The sequence below is a fragment of the Tyto alba genome, unplaced genomic scaffold (assembly GCF_018691265.1).
Source record: "Tyto alba isolate M040663 unplaced genomic scaffold, T.alba_DEE_v4.0 Super-Scaffold_6, whole genome shotgun sequence".
NCBI lineage: Eukaryota > Metazoa > Chordata > Aves > Strigiformes > Tytonidae > Tyto > Tyto alba.
The window spans coordinates 48119274-48141061 of NW_024881327.1; the positions used below are offsets into that span (position 1 = coordinate 48119274).

General features: G+C 35.8%; 1 protein-coding gene across 1 annotated transcript in view; it reads right to left on the reverse strand.

Annotated features, from left to right (window-relative positions):
* UVSSA (UV stimulated scaffold protein A) overlaps nt 1–21788 on the reverse strand; it is a 58592-nt gene that overhangs the window by 23835 nt on the left and 12969 nt on the right. Inside the window, exon 7 of the mRNA XM_032987365.2 lies at nt 10248–10362. Within this exon, the coding sequence (XP_032843256.2) occupies nt 10248–10362 (115 nt within the window). The remainder of the gene's footprint in view (nt 1–10247; nt 10363–21788) is intronic.

Below are 21788 nucleotides of genomic sequence, written 5' to 3' on the forward strand. Positions count from 1 at the left end.
TTGTATGCCTACTATTTACAAACCATCTTGAAGTCAGAAGGTAGCAGGTAGGTGCCTCACCCCTTTTCTTCTCTTTAGAGAGAATATGTGCATATGTATTAAAAGTCCTCAGGAAACCTTAGTTTTATTCCAATTTTTTCCTATGATGTTTACGGAAAGCATGACTGCTCATTCACCACACTGATTCTGTTTGAGGGGGAGAGGAGAGGATGTGAATAGCAGAGACAAGCAGTCAGCAACACACAGAAAAGGCAAGAGAGATAAATGGACAATGTGACATTTAGTTAGATAAAAATCACATCCAAAAGATCAATATAGGAATTCTTAAGAGTTACAAGAACAAAATATTTCCCCATTGATTTCTTATTTTAAACCATTAACAGAAAAATGGCTAAAGGTAAATACACTATGACATCAGTAACACCACCTTCACTGGGGATTTTTTTAAAAAAATATTTGTTTATAAAATTAGTTTTTGCTAACAAGATAAAAACAAGAGTCATCATGCAGACAGCCCTGGTTGAATGGTATCTGATATCAGGGTGTTTGTTTTGTTTTTAAGACATAGATGGGATTAAGTGTAGGTTTAAAAGTAAAATTCCTCTTAAGAATTCTGCTGTTCTGTGCATTTTATTTAACACAAGTACAGTACCTGGGTTCAAATTGTTCCAATACAAGTCTTTAGAAAGAATCATAAAAATGTTCAAATCCCCTTTTTTGTTTAAATTGACCAAATGGCACCTATTTGCCTGAAGCAATAAAGCAGACCGTGTTCACAAGATAAATCGATAGAAGGAAAGAGAGAGGCTGGGGTTTCAGCTGAAGTTAGGCTGCTGAATGCTGACATTATTGATTTTAGCTAGTTCAGCTGGCCTTGTAATTAAAATGTAAATTTGAGAAAGAGATTATGTCCTGACAGAAACGGTGGGATTAGGGGGAGATAAAAGCCCCTCAGTGAAAATTCAGAGAAAGAGCAAGCACAGGTTTCCTCAGCTGTGTGGATTTAGAAGAAACCTAGCTACTTTGGATTCACTTAAGTTTAATTGAAAAAACAGAGATAGAATATAAACAAGTGTTATGGACTTTAACTTTCCTGAAAAAAAATATATAATAATTTCTGTTTCCTATTTGTTGAATCTTAAATCAAGCTGAATGTATGAGACTTATATTAGTACAGACAGTCTCCAAGACTGTCAGGAAAATCCATCAGTTCAGGTACAATATTTCCACACTTACCTCCAGTGTGCTCATAATGAAAAAAACTGTATGTATTTTACTCAGGAAGCACAATAAGCTTTACTGCTAAGCGAACAGAAATTTGCAAATCTTACTTCACATGGACTTGCAGACCAGAGGGTTCAATGTCTGGGGCGTTTCTGCCACAGAGCTTCAGTGTTTCAGGATCAGTTCTGCTATACCCCTCCATGCACAAATGTGTGTGTGAACAAAATTAACATAGGTGATCATATGGTAGGAAGCCTTCATTATCTCTGCAGGTTCTGTGACTCATAAGGGATGGAGATTTGAATGTGTCATCCCTGACGGATATCTGATCTTTATGAAGCCATCAGAAATTAAATGAATATTCAGTTGTTTGTTTGTTTGTTGTTTTTTGTTTGTTTGTGTTTTTGTTGGGATCAAAATTCATCTCTGCTTTAAAAAAAAAAAAAAAAAAAGGAGGCGGCTCTGCTCTTGTTAGTATCACTTCATCTACACAGAACTCTAAAATGAGGAAAAAAATAACAAAAATACCTGTTATGAACAAAACCTTAGAAGTATTCATACAGGGATAACACTGATTAAAACTCTTACCATTTATTGTGGTAGAAAACTTCCTCTTTAATTTTGGATAGGCACAGTTTCTTATCTTACCCTTGAACACTACTAAACAAATTGCTGTCTGCAGCTGCTAGGGGAAGATGCTGAAATGCCAGAGGTGGCCTTAGCAAATATTCTCACAGCACACAAGCTGCATGTGCACTCAAAGCAACTTATTAAATGAACAACTGCAAATATTAATATTTCCTTATAAATTACACTAGTCTAAAAGTTGTCAAGGGCTCTTTTACAATCAGAGGTTTTAAAAAAAAAAAAACAAAAAACAGATGCCCCCAGTGACTCTGAATGCAACTATGCTCATTTACATTTATTTAAAATTTCAGATTTCTACTTTGGAAATTCAAATCAAAGAAAAAATGTAATAACAATGTTAGTTAACTAGAAGAGTTCATTAACATTACATAAATACTCTGGCTTACTGGAATTACAGAATATGTTAATTTGTTATAATGTTGACTCTCATTATCTAACCCTACTTATCATTGTTTTACAGTCATAGTTAAGAATCAAAATCAATCAAAGAAGCAGAGCATAGATTAAGACATTTCTACACGTTACACCCCAATCTTTTAAAGTTCTTGCTTACCATTTTGTGGTCCCTGGGCCTTGCATAGTTCCAATGAGGTATACCACTATCACAAACCACTCTGAAGTATTATCACCATCCTGTGCAGTGACTATCAATTTCTAAGAACTTTAGTAGGAATCAAAGATATGTCCTCTCAGATTTTCTGGGAACCTTGTTTGCATAGAAGGACCCTGCCTGAGAGTGAGGAAGGTTTGCACGATCAGCTGATTAGTATGCATCAGAAGGAATATCTACAATTAATACTTCTATGCGGATATAAAAGTATTTTATTGGAAGAGCTAATCATGGGTTTTGGTTTTTTTTTGTAAATGTGCAAAGTTACCTTCATTCCAAACACTGCACTATAATAAGTTTTACTCAGTTATTGTCTTAAGTGTAGCTATATAAATCAGGCATTTGCCCATATACTGATATATTCAAAGCATACTAATATAATGAGATCTCACTTGTAAACTTATTATTAAATACTTCTAATGTTATATATGCTAAGAAAAATTGAGACTACACAACACATTTGATTACAGCAGTTCAAGACTGGGGTTCTATCTTCAATGCTGAATATCTGTTATCTATATATTTATGGTAAATCAAAGCATGTTATTTCAATCATGTAACAACTACATCTGATTCTTTTTTTTTAAAGGATTTATAGTAACATTAATAGAAATCTTATTCTAAATACTAGACTCTTGTCTAGGGAGAGAAACACAACGTTGTGTTAACAGCATTTTCCAAATTTGGGAAAAAGAAACTCAGATTTCACAGGGCAGCGAAAGGTAAGTAGGTAATTCTGCCTGTCCTTCCCCCTGCAAAACCTGATTTGCTTTTTCCCCTTTAAAGAAGTCAAGTAATACCCACAAGTCCTTATTTAGCCTTGATAGTGCAATTTTAAGTCTCAAATTCAGCTCCTGAGAACTGTGCTTCATACACTCTGAGGTCTGCAGGTTTGTTTTTGCTGTGGTCTCTTCTGAGCTGTCTCCCCATATAAAACTGTTCTTCACGTTCTTCACATGCAGGAGTAATTCTCTCAGGAAGTTCTGAGGTATGGAGAACAGACAAATCAAACCAGACTAAAAAGCTATTAGGCTTTTAAAGCAGAACCCAGACAAACTGAGAAATCCTTGTAATAAGGAAGGAAAAAGCTTAAGTGTCATTTTTAATTTCCATTTAGCCGGCACATGCGTGTCTATTTAGTGATTCAACACAGTCAGCAGAACCTCAGCAACATCATTCCCAAATAACAATGTCAAAAACATTTGTTTTCATTACAATTAAGGTAGGGCACCATCATCTGGTTAATCACAGTGCTGCACATTTTTATGGCCTGTAGCTGATGAAAGCAATTGGCCAGATGCTCTTCACACGTGCGTCTCGCCCCAAATAAACCTACCTTACATTTTGTATAAGATACAGCTACCTGTTAGCATGAGAAGCTGCAGTACTGATCCCATACCCGTGGCACTCTTATTAGCATCGAGTCATCCTCAAGACAAGTCTGCTTCATGATCATTATCATTACATGATAATCAATGTCTCCGCTGTGGAAGCCTAGACTTGACCAACACCCTACCATTTTAAAAGCTATTATAAAATGACTTTTAGTAAGTTTTCAAATATGTCTACCACCTAATCAACCCTAACAGCAGAATACTAAACAAAGCTTTTTCTAAAACACCAATAAGCACTGAAAACAACTCTGAATATTACAAAGATGTTTAGAAGTTGAAGTTAGAGATGTAAACTCAATACTTAAGATTTGTGCTTTTCTCCCTGTGATTTCCAGAAGATTTTCAGGTGTATTATTAAAAAAACACATGGAACAGACGAAAACCTAACTGTAAAATCAGCAGATAGTTTTTCTGTATCAACTAAATCTGTTAGATGCTTCTATGGAAGAAAAGACCAGTATGAAAGCCATCATCTCTTCACAGGTCAAAATAAGTCGTTTCCATTTCACCATATCAGCACTTGCATACATGCTCTTTTTGACATGTTTAGCTTTAAATCTGTTACATACAACAGAAAAACAGTCTTTTTATGGGAGAAACTTCCTTTAGATGTAGAATAGAAAACCCACATTACTACTGTACACAGTAACTAAAACCACTGTTTTCTTACTTCCTACACAAAAAAAAAAATGAAGGAGTTAAACAGAGCTAGGAAAGAGTCAGCCTAGTGAAGCCACATAGCAATACATGTGATTAGATAACATGCAAGGCTTCAAATTCAGGGTCGTTGTTCTTGGTGTGACACATATGAAATATTAGTACTTGACCACACAAACCAACCCCAAAACATTTAAAAGCATTTAGAAAATCTTTTTCCATAGGGAACAAAAGAATCAGTTTCTAATAAAATAGTAATTAATTTTCCTATTTTTTTAATCCGTAATAATGATTCTATTGCAGTCCACATTTCTGAGGCAGTTTTGCTTTTAAGCATCATGTCCCCTGCATGTCTTGATGGATGCCAGTTAAGGGAATAAAACTTTTAAAAACAGTACGCATGGAAGTCTTCTGTTTAGGTACAGATTAAAGTATACCTAGTCGATACAAACAACTGCAGTTTTCTGAATAAATGTCCTGAAATGCGTGATTTACTGCTTCAAATCTGAAAATTCAATCATACATTACTCTATGCAGTATTTTATTGTTATTTCTAATACAGGTTTTTTAAGTTTCAGAGAAAATGCAAAAGCTATAACCCCCCCCCACACACACACTTTAATGAATGGTCATAATAGCAAGTTTATTCACGTTTCTAAAATGCTCAGTGAGAGCTGCACTACAGTAGCTTGCATAATCTGAAGTACTCCTAATTCTATGTAAAAAACAGGTGGTGACTTCTCTATGAAGGAAATAGTCTGGTTTTGTACACCTTATTTGTTCAATTGGGGTATAAGCTTTCTTTGCCATGTTGCTATGACATTTCATACTAAGAAAAAAGATCTACTTAACACACAGAAAAGGCATGACCCAGCCACTATCAGATCAGGAAAGGCACTGTGGGGACATCTAACCCACAAAGGCACATCACTCTGTGATGGGAAGAGTGAAGAATTTCTGAAATGGATAGAACCAACCCTTGGGATTTTAGAACTGCAGTTTTGATCTTGATATGAAAGAAATCCCAAGCAGGCTTTAAGATGCAATGTGAACTACTGAAGTAACTATCAGGGACCTAAAACCATTTTGGCTTAAGGCTCAAATACAAGAGAAATAATCTGATTAACAAGATTTGAAATAATGGTTTGTGTTCTGGACTGTACGGTCATTTCTCATATAATTTTGGATAAGAATGAAACTTGATAACTGGTAGACCACTTCCATGCTAATATTCCCAAGTCAGATGGCTTCCTCATGTCACTGCTTGCAAAATGGCAACAGCACTTCCCTGTACTTCCAGGTAGTATTGCATAAGGAAGTTCATGAATGCATGCATTGAGACACGGGCGAGAATTATGAACTGAGAAAAGCCATTAGTAGACAACAGTTGCTGGAGGTGGCTGCTTTGAACTAGATCTGAGAATTGTTCCATTTTTACACGGAAAAGCACATCTCTCAAAATGGATCACTTCCCCAAGCAGTTCGGAGCTCAGCTGCAAACTATGCCAAGACCACCAAGGGCAGGAAGGAATCTCTTATCCCGGTGTCAGAACCAGATTCTGTCTATGGCACGAGCACAATGGCAGATGCTGCACAGTTCCATCCACCTTAAGGCTTTAAGCCAATGCAACCCACAGCTGACCAGCAAAGGCTGGAATGTGGGAAATCTCAAGTGGAAACCAGATTTTCTCTCTCCCTAAAGCTTTATTTTAAATGAATAATGCCTTAGTTTTTAAGGGGTTAGCAATATTAGCCATACAAGGGCAGTGGGTATAAGCAATATCAGTGCAGAGTACTGAGAATCAGAGTAACCCTAAAGAAATTATTTTCACAGCATTGTTTCTTTTTCAGCCCAATACTCCTCTTTAGCAACACAATGCATTTAAAATGGCCCTGTGGTATCACAGGATGGCTGGTCTCTTGTCTGTTGCAGACATCAGGTGCAAGTGTAAATAAGGATTATACAAATGGGAGGTCATTAAAAGTCTGGTAATGCTAATTTGGCATGACACCCCTAATGGGTTATATCTTCACACTTCAGTTGCCTAATCACCTAAATTCTTTTAACAAATTTACATTTCATCTTAAACACAGAGATTCAAATTGACTTGTTTAATTCTCTCTCCACCCAAACTGTACCCATGCTCAGTTCATCTTACATATTAAATACCATCATCAATTTTGAGATCATCATCAACTACATATATAAACAGATAATATAACTGTACTTCTATATACTTATGTATGTAAAACTTCCCATCTCTAAGTATCTTTTAATTTTTCATAAACTTTTCAGATCTCAGGAGAATCACAAATACACATATGCATCATCAGAAATAGCATCTCATCTTGCAATTTACCTTGCTGGTTGGATACTTCCATTTTCATAAGAGAAATGAAAGGGAATAAAGTGACTTTTAAATCAGTAATTTAAAAGTCACATTTCAATCCATTTCCAGAGTTGTGTTTGACCACTTTGCTTTCTTGTTTAGTATAAAAAGTTAATTCGAGGAGCTGTTCACTTTTGCTGGCTTGTTCAAGAAAAGTAAAAACATAAGGAAAAAAGCTTTAAACTGTTCACATCTTCTACATAACACCAAGATTTTACTTTACATGGAAGGTTTAATGTTCCAGTTAGAACATTCCACTTGCACAGCCTTTCATTTTCTTAGTTTGCAGCCCTCATGAACTAAATGTGAACTAAAATGTAGCAAAACCCCATCTGGATTATATTAAGATAAAGCTAAAGTCACTGCTACGATAACTGCACTTGCATATGGAACAAAGAACGATATATAATTAGAGAGGTGGCTGCCTAACACAGCCAACTCCTGATTGCATCATGCCACTATGAAACCAATATATTCTTGTATATTTTAATATGATAATTCACTTTTCTAAACGTGCCAAGGGGATGCTTATTTTGGTTTTGCTTATTAAAAACACATGCAGAACAGAACCCAGTGGAGCAAATACTATTCTCTCTTTTCCTCATGCAGACCTAAAATAATTACACAGAAGTCAGTCAATTTATGCAATAGTTATATATTGGCTTCTGAAATAGATTTTGAACTAGTAACTGAGCAAGCAAAGACAGAAGAAAGCACATGCTTAAAAGACTGTCCAAATGCTTTTCAGTTGTTTTGAATTCTTTTCACACTCTTTCCTGATCTGGGAGCTTACATAATAACTTTAAATGGAAGCAAGAAAAGCTGAACTGCCTTCAGGAACATCAAGAATGGTTCTTTTCTTTCAAAATGCTATTTTTAACAAACACATCAGATAAGAACAGCCAGGTATGACCATTACATCCTACATAACTACATGTATACAAAATGAGAGAGAGGTTTTGTTTTCTGATTGATTCACTTCTTCACTACAATATACTTTCCTATCAGCAATAGTTTAAATACAAATTGGGAATTTCTTAATCCATTTTATATACATTTTTAAAATATCTTTGAGTAGATAGTAGGCTTGTTCTTTCATCCTTTTCCATGAAGAGGAATTAAAACAGCAGCGAAGTATTGTGTTAGTGTTATAGAAAGGGTGGTAGGATGCTTTCTTTTTTAAAAGTGTGTGTCCATGAGGAAGACAAGGGAGGAAAGGGAGAGAGGGAGAGAAGGAAGAGATGAGTACTTTCACTTCCAGTGGAAGCTGATAAGTATAAACAGAACTTTCGGATGTTAGGATTCATCAGGCTGCTGTTAAAGATATGAAAACCAAGTTCCAGTGCCTGGATTTATTAAGAAAATACCAGTTTTGGCACAAGAAATATTTCCAGTGGAAGGAAATAAAGAAACAAAATCAAAAAAACAAAACAAAGAAGAACCATAGCTATGTTAATAACTAATCTCATTTGCTCATTCCTTTACTGTCAATGTTTTTTGGCTCTTTCATTAGCCATGTATATATAAGAAGCTTTTCACATGTGTCTGGAAAGCTGCTACCTCTCCTTTCATTATTTTCCTTTTTTGAAAGTCCCACTGTTAGGAACAAAATTTACTTGGTATTTATTGCAAGATTGAGGTAGTTGGGATAGCCAGCGTATACTGGTATAATAAAACATTTTTTCCATGAGCAAAAAAATAAAAAGCTGCCCAGTTCCTGAATTTACATCCTACAGCCCTTCACCACTGTTCAGTGTTCTCATTTAAACACACACAACCACCTTCCATTTTGCTATCTCAATATTCCCGGATCCACTTCATCTTCCCCAACTCTTGCTTGGACAAAGTGAGTGCCTACCGTCTGTTTCAAGCAACACATATGCCAAGAGTCATGCCAAACCACCGTGCAGCTACCTGCTTACCAGGGCACTAGTCTAACCTCTATAGTCCTCTATATAGTTCAAATTTCCACATTTTTTTTAAGGGCATGGAGAAACAGACACACCTACTTCCTTCAAACAAACTGGAACCAGCCAGCTGGACTTGCTGCAAGTCCTCAGGTGGGGAGCAGAGATACACAGATAATCAAAGCAGGCCTCACTTCCCAGGGTGTCCTGGCAGGTTAAGTCTAGGTGGTGGAGATGGAGCAATGCACGAGCAGGACTTCACACCTGGAGACATCCCTGATCTGACCCCAGTCACTACATGTTATCATTATCATTACCGATCATCATTTGCTGTCTGTAGCCAAATTTGATGGCAGAAGACAGTAAAAAGGTCACTTGAGCTCCATCACCTCAGGTTTACACAGGCACACCCCCTTGTTTCAGCAAAAAGAAACATTTGGCTTATACAGGTGATAGCTGGAACCTGACTTTTATAATGGAAACTGCAGGTAAGTTAAAAATAAGCATGAACAGGATTGAAAAAGACACAACACAGGACTAGTCTTACACAAATACTCATGGAGAAAAGGAGCAAGAAACTTATAGGTGTACAAGGTTTTTAGCTTCTACGTGATGGCAGCTACCCTTTCCTTCCCTACAATGTACTGAAATCTTTTGAATCTTAAAATACACAATGCTACGGAGGCAAAGCTGCAGACACTTAAGTTAGATGTACAAAAGATAAGGAGTAATGCACTGAATTTTAATTATTTAAGATGAACTTTCCTCTGTAACTCCCCTCTTGATTCCACAAAAACACATTATATCTTTATTTGGAAAAAAAAAAAAAAAGTATTTAGAACACATTAACAGAAGGCGAGATTATATTTTGTCACCTGGTATGCACTCAGTGGCTATAATTCTGCACTTGAAGGCTGAATTCTATTTAACATCTTGTGATAGCAACCCCCAAACAAAAAAAAGCCTTCTTCCTGAGCTGTAAGTTAGCCAACCTATGGGAGGGAGTGGCTGCGCGTCTTCAGGTCCTATTAATGCCAGTGATAGTATAAAACCTTATCCCATCTCACCAGACTGTTACCAGTATTTCTAATATTCAGGCTCATTTACAGCTTTACTTTGCAACCCCTTCACTCCCACTTAGCACACTTGTAAGCACACACAGTGCTGCTTCTGGCTCTAAACTACAGGGGAACGAGATGGAATGAAATAAGCTTCTCGTCGCAGTTGCTCTTGCTCCTAGAAAGTATTTATTTATCTAGAGCGAATCGCTGCTCCCGTATCTATGTAATGACTTCCTCATAGCAGTCAGAGATTACCCACACCGCTGATCACTTTATTACTTCAGAATGGCTGTTTATTTACTTTAGTGCAGCAGTAACATGCAGGGATAAGGCTTGTCACAGCTGGGCAAACTCACCATATTCCTTACGCAGGTGGTCTGGAATGTGGGGCTCATAACCTTCCTTCTCAGGGACCTCCACAAATTCATCTTCATCCTCATCATCATCATCATCGTCATCCGAGGCTTTCATCTACAAAGATTTTTTTATTTTTTTAAAATGTGAAGACTGTTTTTCATTTCCCTTCACACTGAAAATATTTCACAGACATCTCGATAGCCCTACTGAGACTGCTCTATGTCAAAAGTATTTCCCTAATTATGCATTTAATCTTTATCTAAGATTAGGCCTTTGCTTAACATTTTATCTCTAAAGCCATACTCTATCCTAAGGGCTTCTTTAAAGCCCTTTTTATCCATCAGAACACTTGCAGTTGGTGAAGTCTGAGAAAGTGCGAAGCTATAAAATAAGACCAAAAAAATCTTAAAATAACATCAAGATTTTGACTTAATGAGCAAATTATAGCCTTATCTCTTCTCCTTTGGTTGATTTTACTCATTTAGCTGCACACAAATAGTCTGTGGCATGTTAAATAGTACCACAAATTGTTTAAGAGCTCAAAACCAGAGAAGACAAACAGGAAAGGAAGCTGATGGACTGGCAAGCTAATACTGACCAAAGTAAGAATATTCACATCTGTATACTAGAGTGTTTCACTGTTTCCTCACAACAACATTAAAAATAATTTGATACAATAATTTCTCAACTAATTTGGTACTTCCTAACCATCTGTATCATTAGACTGCACACATTACTATGTACTGGATCAAAAAAATTGTGTTTTTAAAATGTGTATGTCTATATTGCAGACTGAAATTGAGTATCTATGACTAGCTGAAAAATAAAAATAGAGTTCCTACCAACTTACCAGGGTAATTCATTCATGTAAGTGGTCTCCTATATATCATTTCAGCTAGCTACTACTGTATATTTGCCAGCAAGTCTCTACATTTTTTTTTTCTAAGCATGTTCCATACCTGAAAGTGAATTTTTCATCTCTACTACATGTAAACTAGAAGAATCTGTGCCACCTCAGATGTGGCTTGTACTATCAAAACTTTAAAACTTTAAAACAGCAAATGCCAACTACCCTTAAAAGAGAGCAATGATGGAGGTTTTATGCTCTATTTCCTTTGTCCACCTTGGGAGTTACCTAATTCTTAAAAACAATATAATTAGCACATTACCGTATGTTTGCCATGCACTTTTACAAGTCTAGGAAATAATAAAGGTATCCACTAAAACCAACCTTACCACAGGCTATCACTTTTTTCAACTTCACTGCAGCAAGTCAAAGCGATAGATAAGGAATGGTATCATTTTTACTATTTTCAGCTGTGTTCTTTACTTCTCTTATTGGACCTGACTTATGTTGATATTCATATCAACTACTCATTGTTACAAGCACCGGAGGATACTGCAGGTTTTGCCTGCAGCAGAATTTTGCCAATTTAATTCAGTACTCTAATCTCATGTCACAGCTGCACAGCTGAGTTCCTTCAAATCATACATATACTCTGAAGCCAAAAAACCTAGAAACCAGTCTTGGTTTATTGAATGTAGTTAAAAATTTAAAATAAATAATAAACAAACAAAAACACCCCGGCATTTCTTTTTGGTCAGTATTACTTGTAAACTGGACTGAATTAATTTCTAATAGAGAACATTAATTGATATTAGTACACATACTGATACACCTTAACATATAATGAATGGATGGTGCAAGTTATAAGTACAACTCTTCCCTTTGTTTAAAAAATTACTTTAAGAAAGTTGCTGTTCCAATGGGAAAAAAGAAAAAAGTTAACTGTCCTGAAGAATAAAGTAGATTTACAACTGCATTCTTACCAGAGAAGACCTAGTTAGTCTTCATTTTAAAATAATAATGTTTGCAAGTACTCTGCTACGAAAGACAGGTAGCTACCGCAACACAGGCTCTTCAGCCCAAATATCGCTACCTTGAGAGCTCCCAACCTTCAGGTTATGCTGGAGGATCCTGCACCCTAGTTTACCTTTTGTTTCCCACTGCAATAATTTTTCCTTGTCTAAAAGAAAGAAGCGATTCAGCCCTTACTTGGCACGGCCAAGACAGATGCATACTGAACCTGACCTCTACAGCAGACACCAAAAATAGAGTGCTAATGCAAAGAAAGGGTCAAATATTTTACCACCGATCACGAACTCACAAAGGCACTAGACATGAAAGAAAAACATCTGTCTTAAACTACAACTTTTAGAAGACCTTCCCAATGGCCTTCAGAAAGAAAAATATCATCAGGTTTTACACTCTGCACAATAGAAGAAGGCTAGAGATTGAAGAGAAATTAGTTTGTATTTTGGTTTCAAAATTCTGCTAGTGTTGTCATCCCTTTTTTATCTGATCAGGGCAATTTAAGTTTGGAAATAACAGCCACTCTTATTTTTCTAGCTTGAAACAGGGCAACATCATACTTTCCATATTCAGTTCCCATTTAGCTAATAAAAGACATTTTACCAAGCTAAAACTTGCCATGGATGATCTTAGTCTACAACTTTGTGCCATAATGTAAAAGCTGACTAACTTTCTCCTTATAAAACAAGGAAGGTAAATTTGGTGTATTTCCATAGCTTTTAGTCAGAAGTAGTCTGTAAACAAACTGCAACAGGTTTAAGAAATTGAGAAATAATGTCAAACCAGTCAGAGAAAGAAAACTCAGTTCAGTCTGATCATTTAACTTAAATCACCAGATTAAACCTAAAATATCAGTGGGTATAATACAAGTAGTCATGTGCATGGCATATCTGAGAGGACTAGAAAGAATTCAGAAGAGTACTACCTTTAATTGAAGTTTCTCCTAATTTGTTCACATGCCATTGGAGGCACATAGCTGTCTGTACATTAATATACTAAAATTCACTAATCCCCTACTAGAAAACTGCATTAGAAGCAACTTTGCTGTATTACCTGCATGGTCTAAAACTTTAAAGTATGTGAAAAGCCTGACAGAGAAAAGGCATAATCAGATGCAAATTCACTTTGTTTAGGTACAATCCATGAACTGTGCATTCAAGTACTATAGAAAACATTAATCATAGGAAACTGTAATTTTTGTTATCAGTCTAACACTAATCAAAAGGGAAACCTGTCACTACCGCTGACCTGTGAAACGTCCCAATTATACTCTTCGGAAATGACAGGAGCACTTAACTTCCTCACTGAGTAAATGACGACGATCAATCAACTTTGAATAACAATGAGCCACGGAGCTGAAAATTATTTTTTGTATAGAATCTACCCAGGAATTTATGAAAGGTGAAAAGCAACCCAAGGTTTTAGGGGCATTATGGCTTTCAGCTAGTGCAGTGCATATCAAACACTAAACAGAATTTATGTGTTTTAATTTTCTAAAAGGTAGATGTGGACTTGGTGCTACAATGCATAACATATAATGCCAGATTTTAAATATGGGGGTCATTTTCATAAAATATTATGCTTATTGTTCACACCCTTGAATTTCCCTGGGGTCTTCTGTTAAATTTAGATTTCCTGTAAAAAAAATTAACTGCTTAGCTAACTGTAAGGAATTAAGCCCCTTTTTCCTTTCAGACAGACATGAAGTCTTTATTTTGATATAATCTTTAACAAGATAAATGTTATCTTTTTACTTGAATATTTTAAAGTCATAATTGGTGGAAATTCACAAAAAGTTGCATGGTAGTAATGGGTAGTTAGATCTCAGTTTGCTTCATTCCAGTGGTACTTAATCAGAACCATCACATTTATGCTGTTTTGGTCCATTCCTTTTCTACAGAAAGGAGGAGTGACCTCATGAGCAACATTATTAGTCAGAAAAGTTTGGTGTTTTTTTTTTTTTTTTTAATTCCACTTTTCAAACATGAAGGAAGCTCTAAAGCAAGTTCTGCAGACACAGTATGAAAGTTCAGCCACCTACTTTTCCAGTCAATTAAAAAGAAAAAAAATCAACAAACCACAATTGAATCAGCAGAAAAATATTTCAGGCAACGTTCTGAGTGGCAGAATTAGTAAATTATAATTCTTTAGGAATAAGCGGTTAGGTACTTGCAAACAAGAAAAAGAGACTATGATAAAAACAAGCAATCTGCCATTTCCAATGTGCCATATCTGAAGGGAAGTAAAGTATAAGCTCAAGTGATAAACACCACAACGTAAAGCTTTTCTTGTAGTGTGCAGAATTAAATACCTCTAAGATAAGCAGTCACACAACTGCTTGTTTCTCAATAACCTGTCAAAGGACGTGGGAAAAAAGGTCCCGTTCTCAAATCCATTCTCATTATCAGGTAATACGAGGAAAGTCACTAACAGTTTGCAGTCTTAGCAGAGATGAAGGGTGAGCTACCCTCTCTCTGTCCCTAGAGGATGGTCCACCTGAAGGGAGACCAGCAGGCTCCCAGACATCAGAGGCTACTTGCACTGTCATTGCTCCGCAAGTTGCACGCAGAAGGGAAGTTTTCCTCTCAGTGTTAATCTGCTCTAAAATGCCGACGTTTATTGCTTTATTCATTTACCTAAATTAATCATGCTTTTGCAAAACTGTGTGTTGTTTCTGTTTGGTTGGTTTGTTTTTTTTCTTTTTGTGATTGTTTTGTTTTGTTTTGTTTTAAATGTGGTAGTATTCCTGACTAGGTATCTCACTGAGAAGAAATAGGATTTAGCTAGACAATTTCCAGAGTCTTGGGCTGAACTTATTTGCATATGAGAATACAGTAAAAAAAATGCAGAAAATATACATGCATTATTTTCATTGTAATCAGAGTTCGAATGATGACTCCTCAATTCTCCTATTTTTCATTAAAACTTAAAATAGTGCTGACTTTTCCAGATACACAAGTGGAATAAAACCATCTGCTCCCTAACTAATTTAAAAAAAATTTTAAAAACAGTTATTTCCTTATCACTCTCCATCTTAAAAATACTGAAAACAAATACTGGATGCCAGCAGAAATGCAATCATATCTTTTACTTTGGAGTCAACACTCCAAGAGCCTCCAGCTGTTAGTGTCGCTCAGTGCAACTATAGCTTCGGTTAAATGCCTTGTTCATCCATCCCAACCAGTAACAAATGCAAAAAAAAACCCTTTACCCACCACACAACACTTGGAAAGGTATAAAGAAAAGCCTTTCGTCCTTTTTCCAGTTTTATACAAATGGTTTGCTACATTTTGTTAGGAGGATTTAAAAACCTAAGTCTCTGCAATCATAATTAAAGCAAGCAATAAAATGACTGAAATATATAATGCAATCAGTTTACAGGACTAGATGTACAGCATTTACTAATTATTTTAGAAAAAGAAGGAAGAGAAAAGATAGCACATGAAGAAGTCATATCTACTTACTAAAACACCACTCACAAACTACAGCTGGGACCATTAAATAAATTTTGCATGGTCTAATTAACTTGGTTTGCAATCTCAATTACTTTTCACCCAAGAAATCACTTTTGTTCAGTTTTATGTGTGTCTGTTTCCCTTTTTAAAAAAAAAAATGATGTAAGGCATCCTCAGACAAGTGAACTCTAAACTTCATTTGTCTTTCAGCAGGCTTGATGGCTATGCATTTAAAAACCCATTCTATCTTATAAACTAAAAATTAAATGTACTCAGCTGTGATGGTCGTCATTGCATCTGCTATTTATATGCTAATACCCTCACTGGAAGATCTTGCAAATTATTCCACCATGCCAATATCTCATGTGCATCTACTCAAAGCCAGCTAAATATTTTTCTAGAGGCAGAAGATTTTGGTCACGGAACCAGAATATCTATCGTCGTAGAACCTAGCTAAAGGGGTAACCTCAAGCAAATATATTTTTTATTCAACCGTAACACAAAACATACTTCAGTCATCTTAAATGAAATTTGGGGAAATTTTATGTAAGAAAACAGTGGTTGGGTAAAAGTAATTTCTTGAGTGTCAGCAATAAAAACTGAATAGTCAGTGTACTTTACATGTAAGGATTTTTACAAGTTCCTCCTTTTCCATACTTTTATATTATCAAACACAGGATGATGTGGAAATAAATGCTGGTATTTTGACAGATTTCAGAACCACAATTGAGTTTTCCTGTGTGCAACACAATGAAAACATAAACTACTAAAAGAGCTGTATTTATAGAGACCTCCCACATACACTCCCTCCCCTTCGCTCTGTGATTTAAGCATAAATTCAAACCTAGATGACTGCAAATTAGATATGTGGTCCAGGCAAACCACATTTTATGTTTACCAGTAAAAGTATCACCATTCATTCTATCTGTAGTTGCTCAATAGCACACAGGCTACTTGGCCAGGGTGACTTTTATTTAGAAATGCATTTTTCACACTATTTCATAATTTCCAGAATTTAGTAAAAATGCTTAAAGGGTTCCAGCCTGACAGTTAGCCTAAGTATGATGCTGGAAAACCAGCATACCTTGATCCAAATTGCTTTAGCAATATAAACTACCCAGTGAACCAGTTTTTCTTTAAAGCAATGTACACTAGTCAGAGCCTGGGAGTATTGTCACAGCCCTGGAAATGCGAGCTTGAGGTTTACTCAAGGCTTGTGCCAAAGCCCTCTCCATCCCACCTGGAGATAAACAGAGCTTGGACATGTACACTGGGAGGTCAAAAGTGGTGAGGTCCATTGCACAAAACCTGTATCGCACTGTTATTAGCTGCTGCATCTCTGGACCCTAGCAGGCTCAAGGTCCCAGATAAGCTTAGGAGGGATTTTAATAATAAAAATCAGCAAAAATTTACTTGACAAGACCAATATGTCTCAAGGTACAAGACAGTTCAAAAAACCTTGGATCTTAATGATTTTTTTTTCAGAAAAAATTAGTATGTCCAATATATCAAATGGACTAGCATGTGCGTTTACAGTTTCATAAAGGACAGCAAATAAAGGTAGTCTGGAAAACTGGTGCATTTAACAAAACTGCTATCTAGGGAAATACTGCAAGGTAGGTTTAGTACTTCTTTAGCAGTAACCATTCAAGATGTATCCTCAGATGTAATTTCATACTTCACCACTTGGGCTCCTACAATCCACCAAAATCAACAGTACTTGGTTGCATAAATATTCTTAAACCTTAAGAAAGTACATTAAGAAGGCAAAGTTCTCCTGCATAATCCATTTTTTTCATAAAATAAATACCATAAATACCTTCTGGGGAGGTATAACAGTTTCACTTAAACTACCAAAGATCTCCAAGACTAACATCACCTTTCCTTTCCATGTATCGCAGAGAGCTAAAACAGAAGTCTGCTACCCTTCATTATTAAAGCTAATAAAGTTCCCCAACATAAAAAAAAAAAAAATTGAGTCCTACAAAATTTATGCTGACCACCTACATTTGATACGTATATTTAAATTGCTTTATCAAAAGTGACTGTAGTGTTAGTCTCTTAAATGTCTCCATGTAATATTTATACAGAAATAAAGGTTTCATGTTACTTTTAGAACTATAGGAATGTACTTGTCCCATGCAGTTACTGTACATACTTCAGGCACTAAATCTTATTACACAGTAAAAAAGAATGTATTTTACCAGTAGTATCGGGTATGTTTTTTCATCCAGTTTTACATTCACACTGAGAGATGAGCTAATCATGTCTCACTCCACCAATTTGACTCCTCTGATAAAAGTAAAGATTGACTGTCATAATCTTATCTGCATTACCTGAGTTTATTCAGTTATTGAAAGGGACAGTCTCACATCTGAGCTTAATGCTGGTACAGAAATCTTCTCTGGATTAGGTCCCAGTCAGTTCAGGCCCCTGCTGCAACAGGAGCTGTATTGGTGGTACAGGGGAGGCACTGGGAATCATCAGGGGAGGAAACAGACAGGACTATCCCTTTTGATTGCCACTCATGTTTAGATCATCTTTAAGCCAACCATAAAAATCACTATCGAAATATATAAACTGCTTCCCTGTTCAGATCCCACAACTAGTACAACAGCAACCTGTACAAAGAAACCCACCTGCTAAGAAGTAGACTGGGTAACCACATAACACACTAAGAAATACCTGGTAGAATTTAATTTTAATTGTTTGGGGAATTCTATAATGGATTAAGTAATTTTAACAAAAGAAGAGGCAAGCATAAAACAGTGTTACACACATGACCCGGGCCTTGAAAACCAAACTTGGTTTCTTCTTAACTCATGGATAACCATGACTCAGGAAACTCCATAAAGTGCCTACTCAGTTTTCCATTCATCTTAACATAAAAAGGAACGTTTCCAGTTTCAACAACTGAGGTATGATAAAGCCAGCGAAGCCACAAGCCAAGTGATATGAAATGACACTTAGAGTCCATGCTCAGACAGGAACATACCCAGAGCAGAGTTCCCAAGACATTTCCCATTCCTAAAAGCTGAAGGAAATCCCTCATTTTAGTCACTAAAGAAAGCAGCTGTTGTATAGCCACTGCCAAGGTTACAAGTGTTACTCCGAACAGTGACCATGCTTCAGCCACCACTCTCTTCCTTCTGCACTAACCTTTCTCCTCTACACACTATTCTCTGCACACCAGTCCAGATGAAATTGTTTAAAGCTATTGTTTGAGGCTGTAGTGAGGTCCAAGACTGGCTACATGCATTCCTGGACCAAAAAAGCTGCTTTATGGTCTGATGACTCAAAGGTCAACCAAAAATGCCACTTTCTTTCCTCCTCCATGAAGAAGTCTTTAGGCTTTCCAGCACTTTTCAGCAAGTCCAAGTTATTTATGAGATGAACAGTATTCCTACGATCCCTTGGAATATTTTAAGCATTCTGAATTATTTAATTCCTTTATGATTCAGAGGCTTATACATAATAAAAACTAAGTTTGAGAAAATATAGTTCGTTACTAGTTGTCACCTTTATAAAATTTTAGGAAATGTGATTTTAATCTAAAATGGGATATAGCAAGATTCCCATTAGCATTCATTCATACAAAAAAAGTCCTGTTGCATCTGATGGATTACCACCTATCACTTAGATTGGATCAAACTCATGCTACTAAAACTTTGTATCCACTACGAATGTATATATGCCCTTGTCTCATCACATACACTGTAAAATCAGAAAGTAAAATGCAGCTTCCTTCAATGACCACATTTAGGAGTGAATCTGAACTATACATTTGTCAAAAAATATTTCAGATGCTGTATTTTTAGCAAATAAATATACATCTCAGTTAAATAAACCTAATTTATTACAGACAAGTTAACAAAATATCCTATGCAAGACACACATACCTTACACATATTCCTGATTGTAGGCTTTAAGCACAAAGATATCACTAGATATGAATCTATTTACTTTATTATTATTGCATCAACTAGATTTAAATGCATTAGTGTGTGTTCCAAGCTTGAAAATTTGCTTCCCTTTCTATTTTTATAAATATGCATTTAGCAATGTACCTTTGCTGAACCTCACAAATACATTCAATTCAATATACTGCTTCCCCTTGTAAGGTAGGATGGATAAAAAGCAGGAAGCAAATTTGTATCTACTACTTACAGGGTACACACTGCTCAGTATTCATAGATGAATCAAGGAATATGACCCTTTGGCCTGAAAAACTTAAGTATTTAACATAAGGGTTAACTTGATGATAGAGACATCCTACTTTATTTTACACTCTATTAGAAGAGCTCCAAATTGCATTGTGCGACCTGCGAATCAGATAGGGATCAGAGGTCGTCACAGGGACAGCTTTAAGAATTCATGGCTAGATCTGCATAACAAGATATTTTTAATAACTTTGTAACAGCGGCAGGCTGCATAGCCAGTGCAAAGCATAAAATATGGCACAGCAACATTCAGCTCTAGAGAAGGAAAAAAAAAAAACCACACACCCAAAACATCACAGTAGCTGATTAGACAGTTTAACAAGAGAGTAGTGTTTTAACAGTTATTTTTACAGTGTTTTGTTTTATATCAGTCCTACATCCTAAGGAGACTTAAACCTGAAAATCTCTTTTAGCTGAAAAGTGATTATGAAAGAGATGTTTCAGAGATAGAAATAATTATCATATGACGGCTAAAATGGGAGAGGAGGGAAGAGGAAGCATAAGCATCTGTATGACTTATTTAATAACCTGCATTTACTTTTACACTTATGGTTGACTTAGCTTTTTTGACAAATGACAAAAAAAAAAAAAGAATGTTGCCTGGGCTGCTACTATGACCATACAAACATTTACTAGACTATTTATTCTGAACACATTGCATGCTAGTGATGTATGCAATCTAATAAAGGACATCCCTAAGTCTAATACTGATTTAAATATAAAGTATTCTAATATTGCTATGAAGTTTTGGAAAGCATACTAACAATCAACATCAAGTTATTATTCAAATCTCAACATTAAACACGTCTGGCTTTCAAAGGGCAACTTTGTTAAGAGTTCAGGTTTTTGTTTGTGTGCAATTTAAAAGCGTCTCCTGAGTAAAAGACTTTTTACAAAGGCATCTCTCTTGCTACTTGGTCTGAGTATGTTTTAGCAGATGTGGGTTCAGGCATGGGAGGCATCACGAAGGACAGTTACCCCCCCAGAAACAATTTCTCTAAAACGAAGACAAAAAAAAGGAGGATGTGAGTACAAGAAGCTGTTACAGAAAGCAGTTACTGAAGCTGACTGTTACAGAAAGCAGTCAGCTGGACTGGATTCTTTAGGGCTACAGAAAAAAAAAAAAAAACAAAACAGCCTTTGCTTTTGATCTAAAATTCAAGTGTGACTTTTTTTAAAGCAAGCACTAATTTAAAAGACAGACTAAAAGAGCTGGTTATAAAGCTACAAAATGATTAGGTAGAAATAACTCATTAGCATTGATAAAATGCCAAGCTGTAATTGAAGATACACGAAAAAAAAAAATCAGAAATAGTCTTGCTGCCAAGTAATTGGTAGAGCTCCTGGCTTAATTTATTACATATTAAAATTTTAAATTTTTATGTATTTAAATACTTTAAGACTAAATTATGATCAGAAAATATTTAACTTTTAAATATAATTTGTAAAAATTTTCTGACATTCTTTCAGAAAAAAAATCTGACTTGTATTGCAGTAAGGTTTGGGGATCATATCGGGTTCTGAACAACACAAGGACAGCCTTCTCCCAATCTAATTATTAATGGCATTATTGAATTCAACCAGATGTTTCACATGGATAAAATTAAGTACATGCATAAATCAAGATCCAAGTGCATGCTTAGATTTGACAGAAGATAAGGAAAGGTGAAACAAAAAATAATGAAGACAGTTAATAAAAAGCTATATATCCCTGGTTGTTAATATAACTTGAAACTAAAAATTCAAAATGTAATAGGCCTGTTAAACAATCACTGTGCTGACAGACAAATGAGCAGGATGTTTCTCACATCATATTGCCTACTAGATTCTATCCGGCCAAGTATAGCCAACCTGAGCAGTAAACCTTTTTATGGCTTCCCAAAGGTAATTAAATAAGAGTTAAAGATACTCTCAGTGTACAAAATACAGCTAAGGAACTACATTTCTATTAATAATGTAAGAATTTCAAATATTAACCTAATGGATAATCCT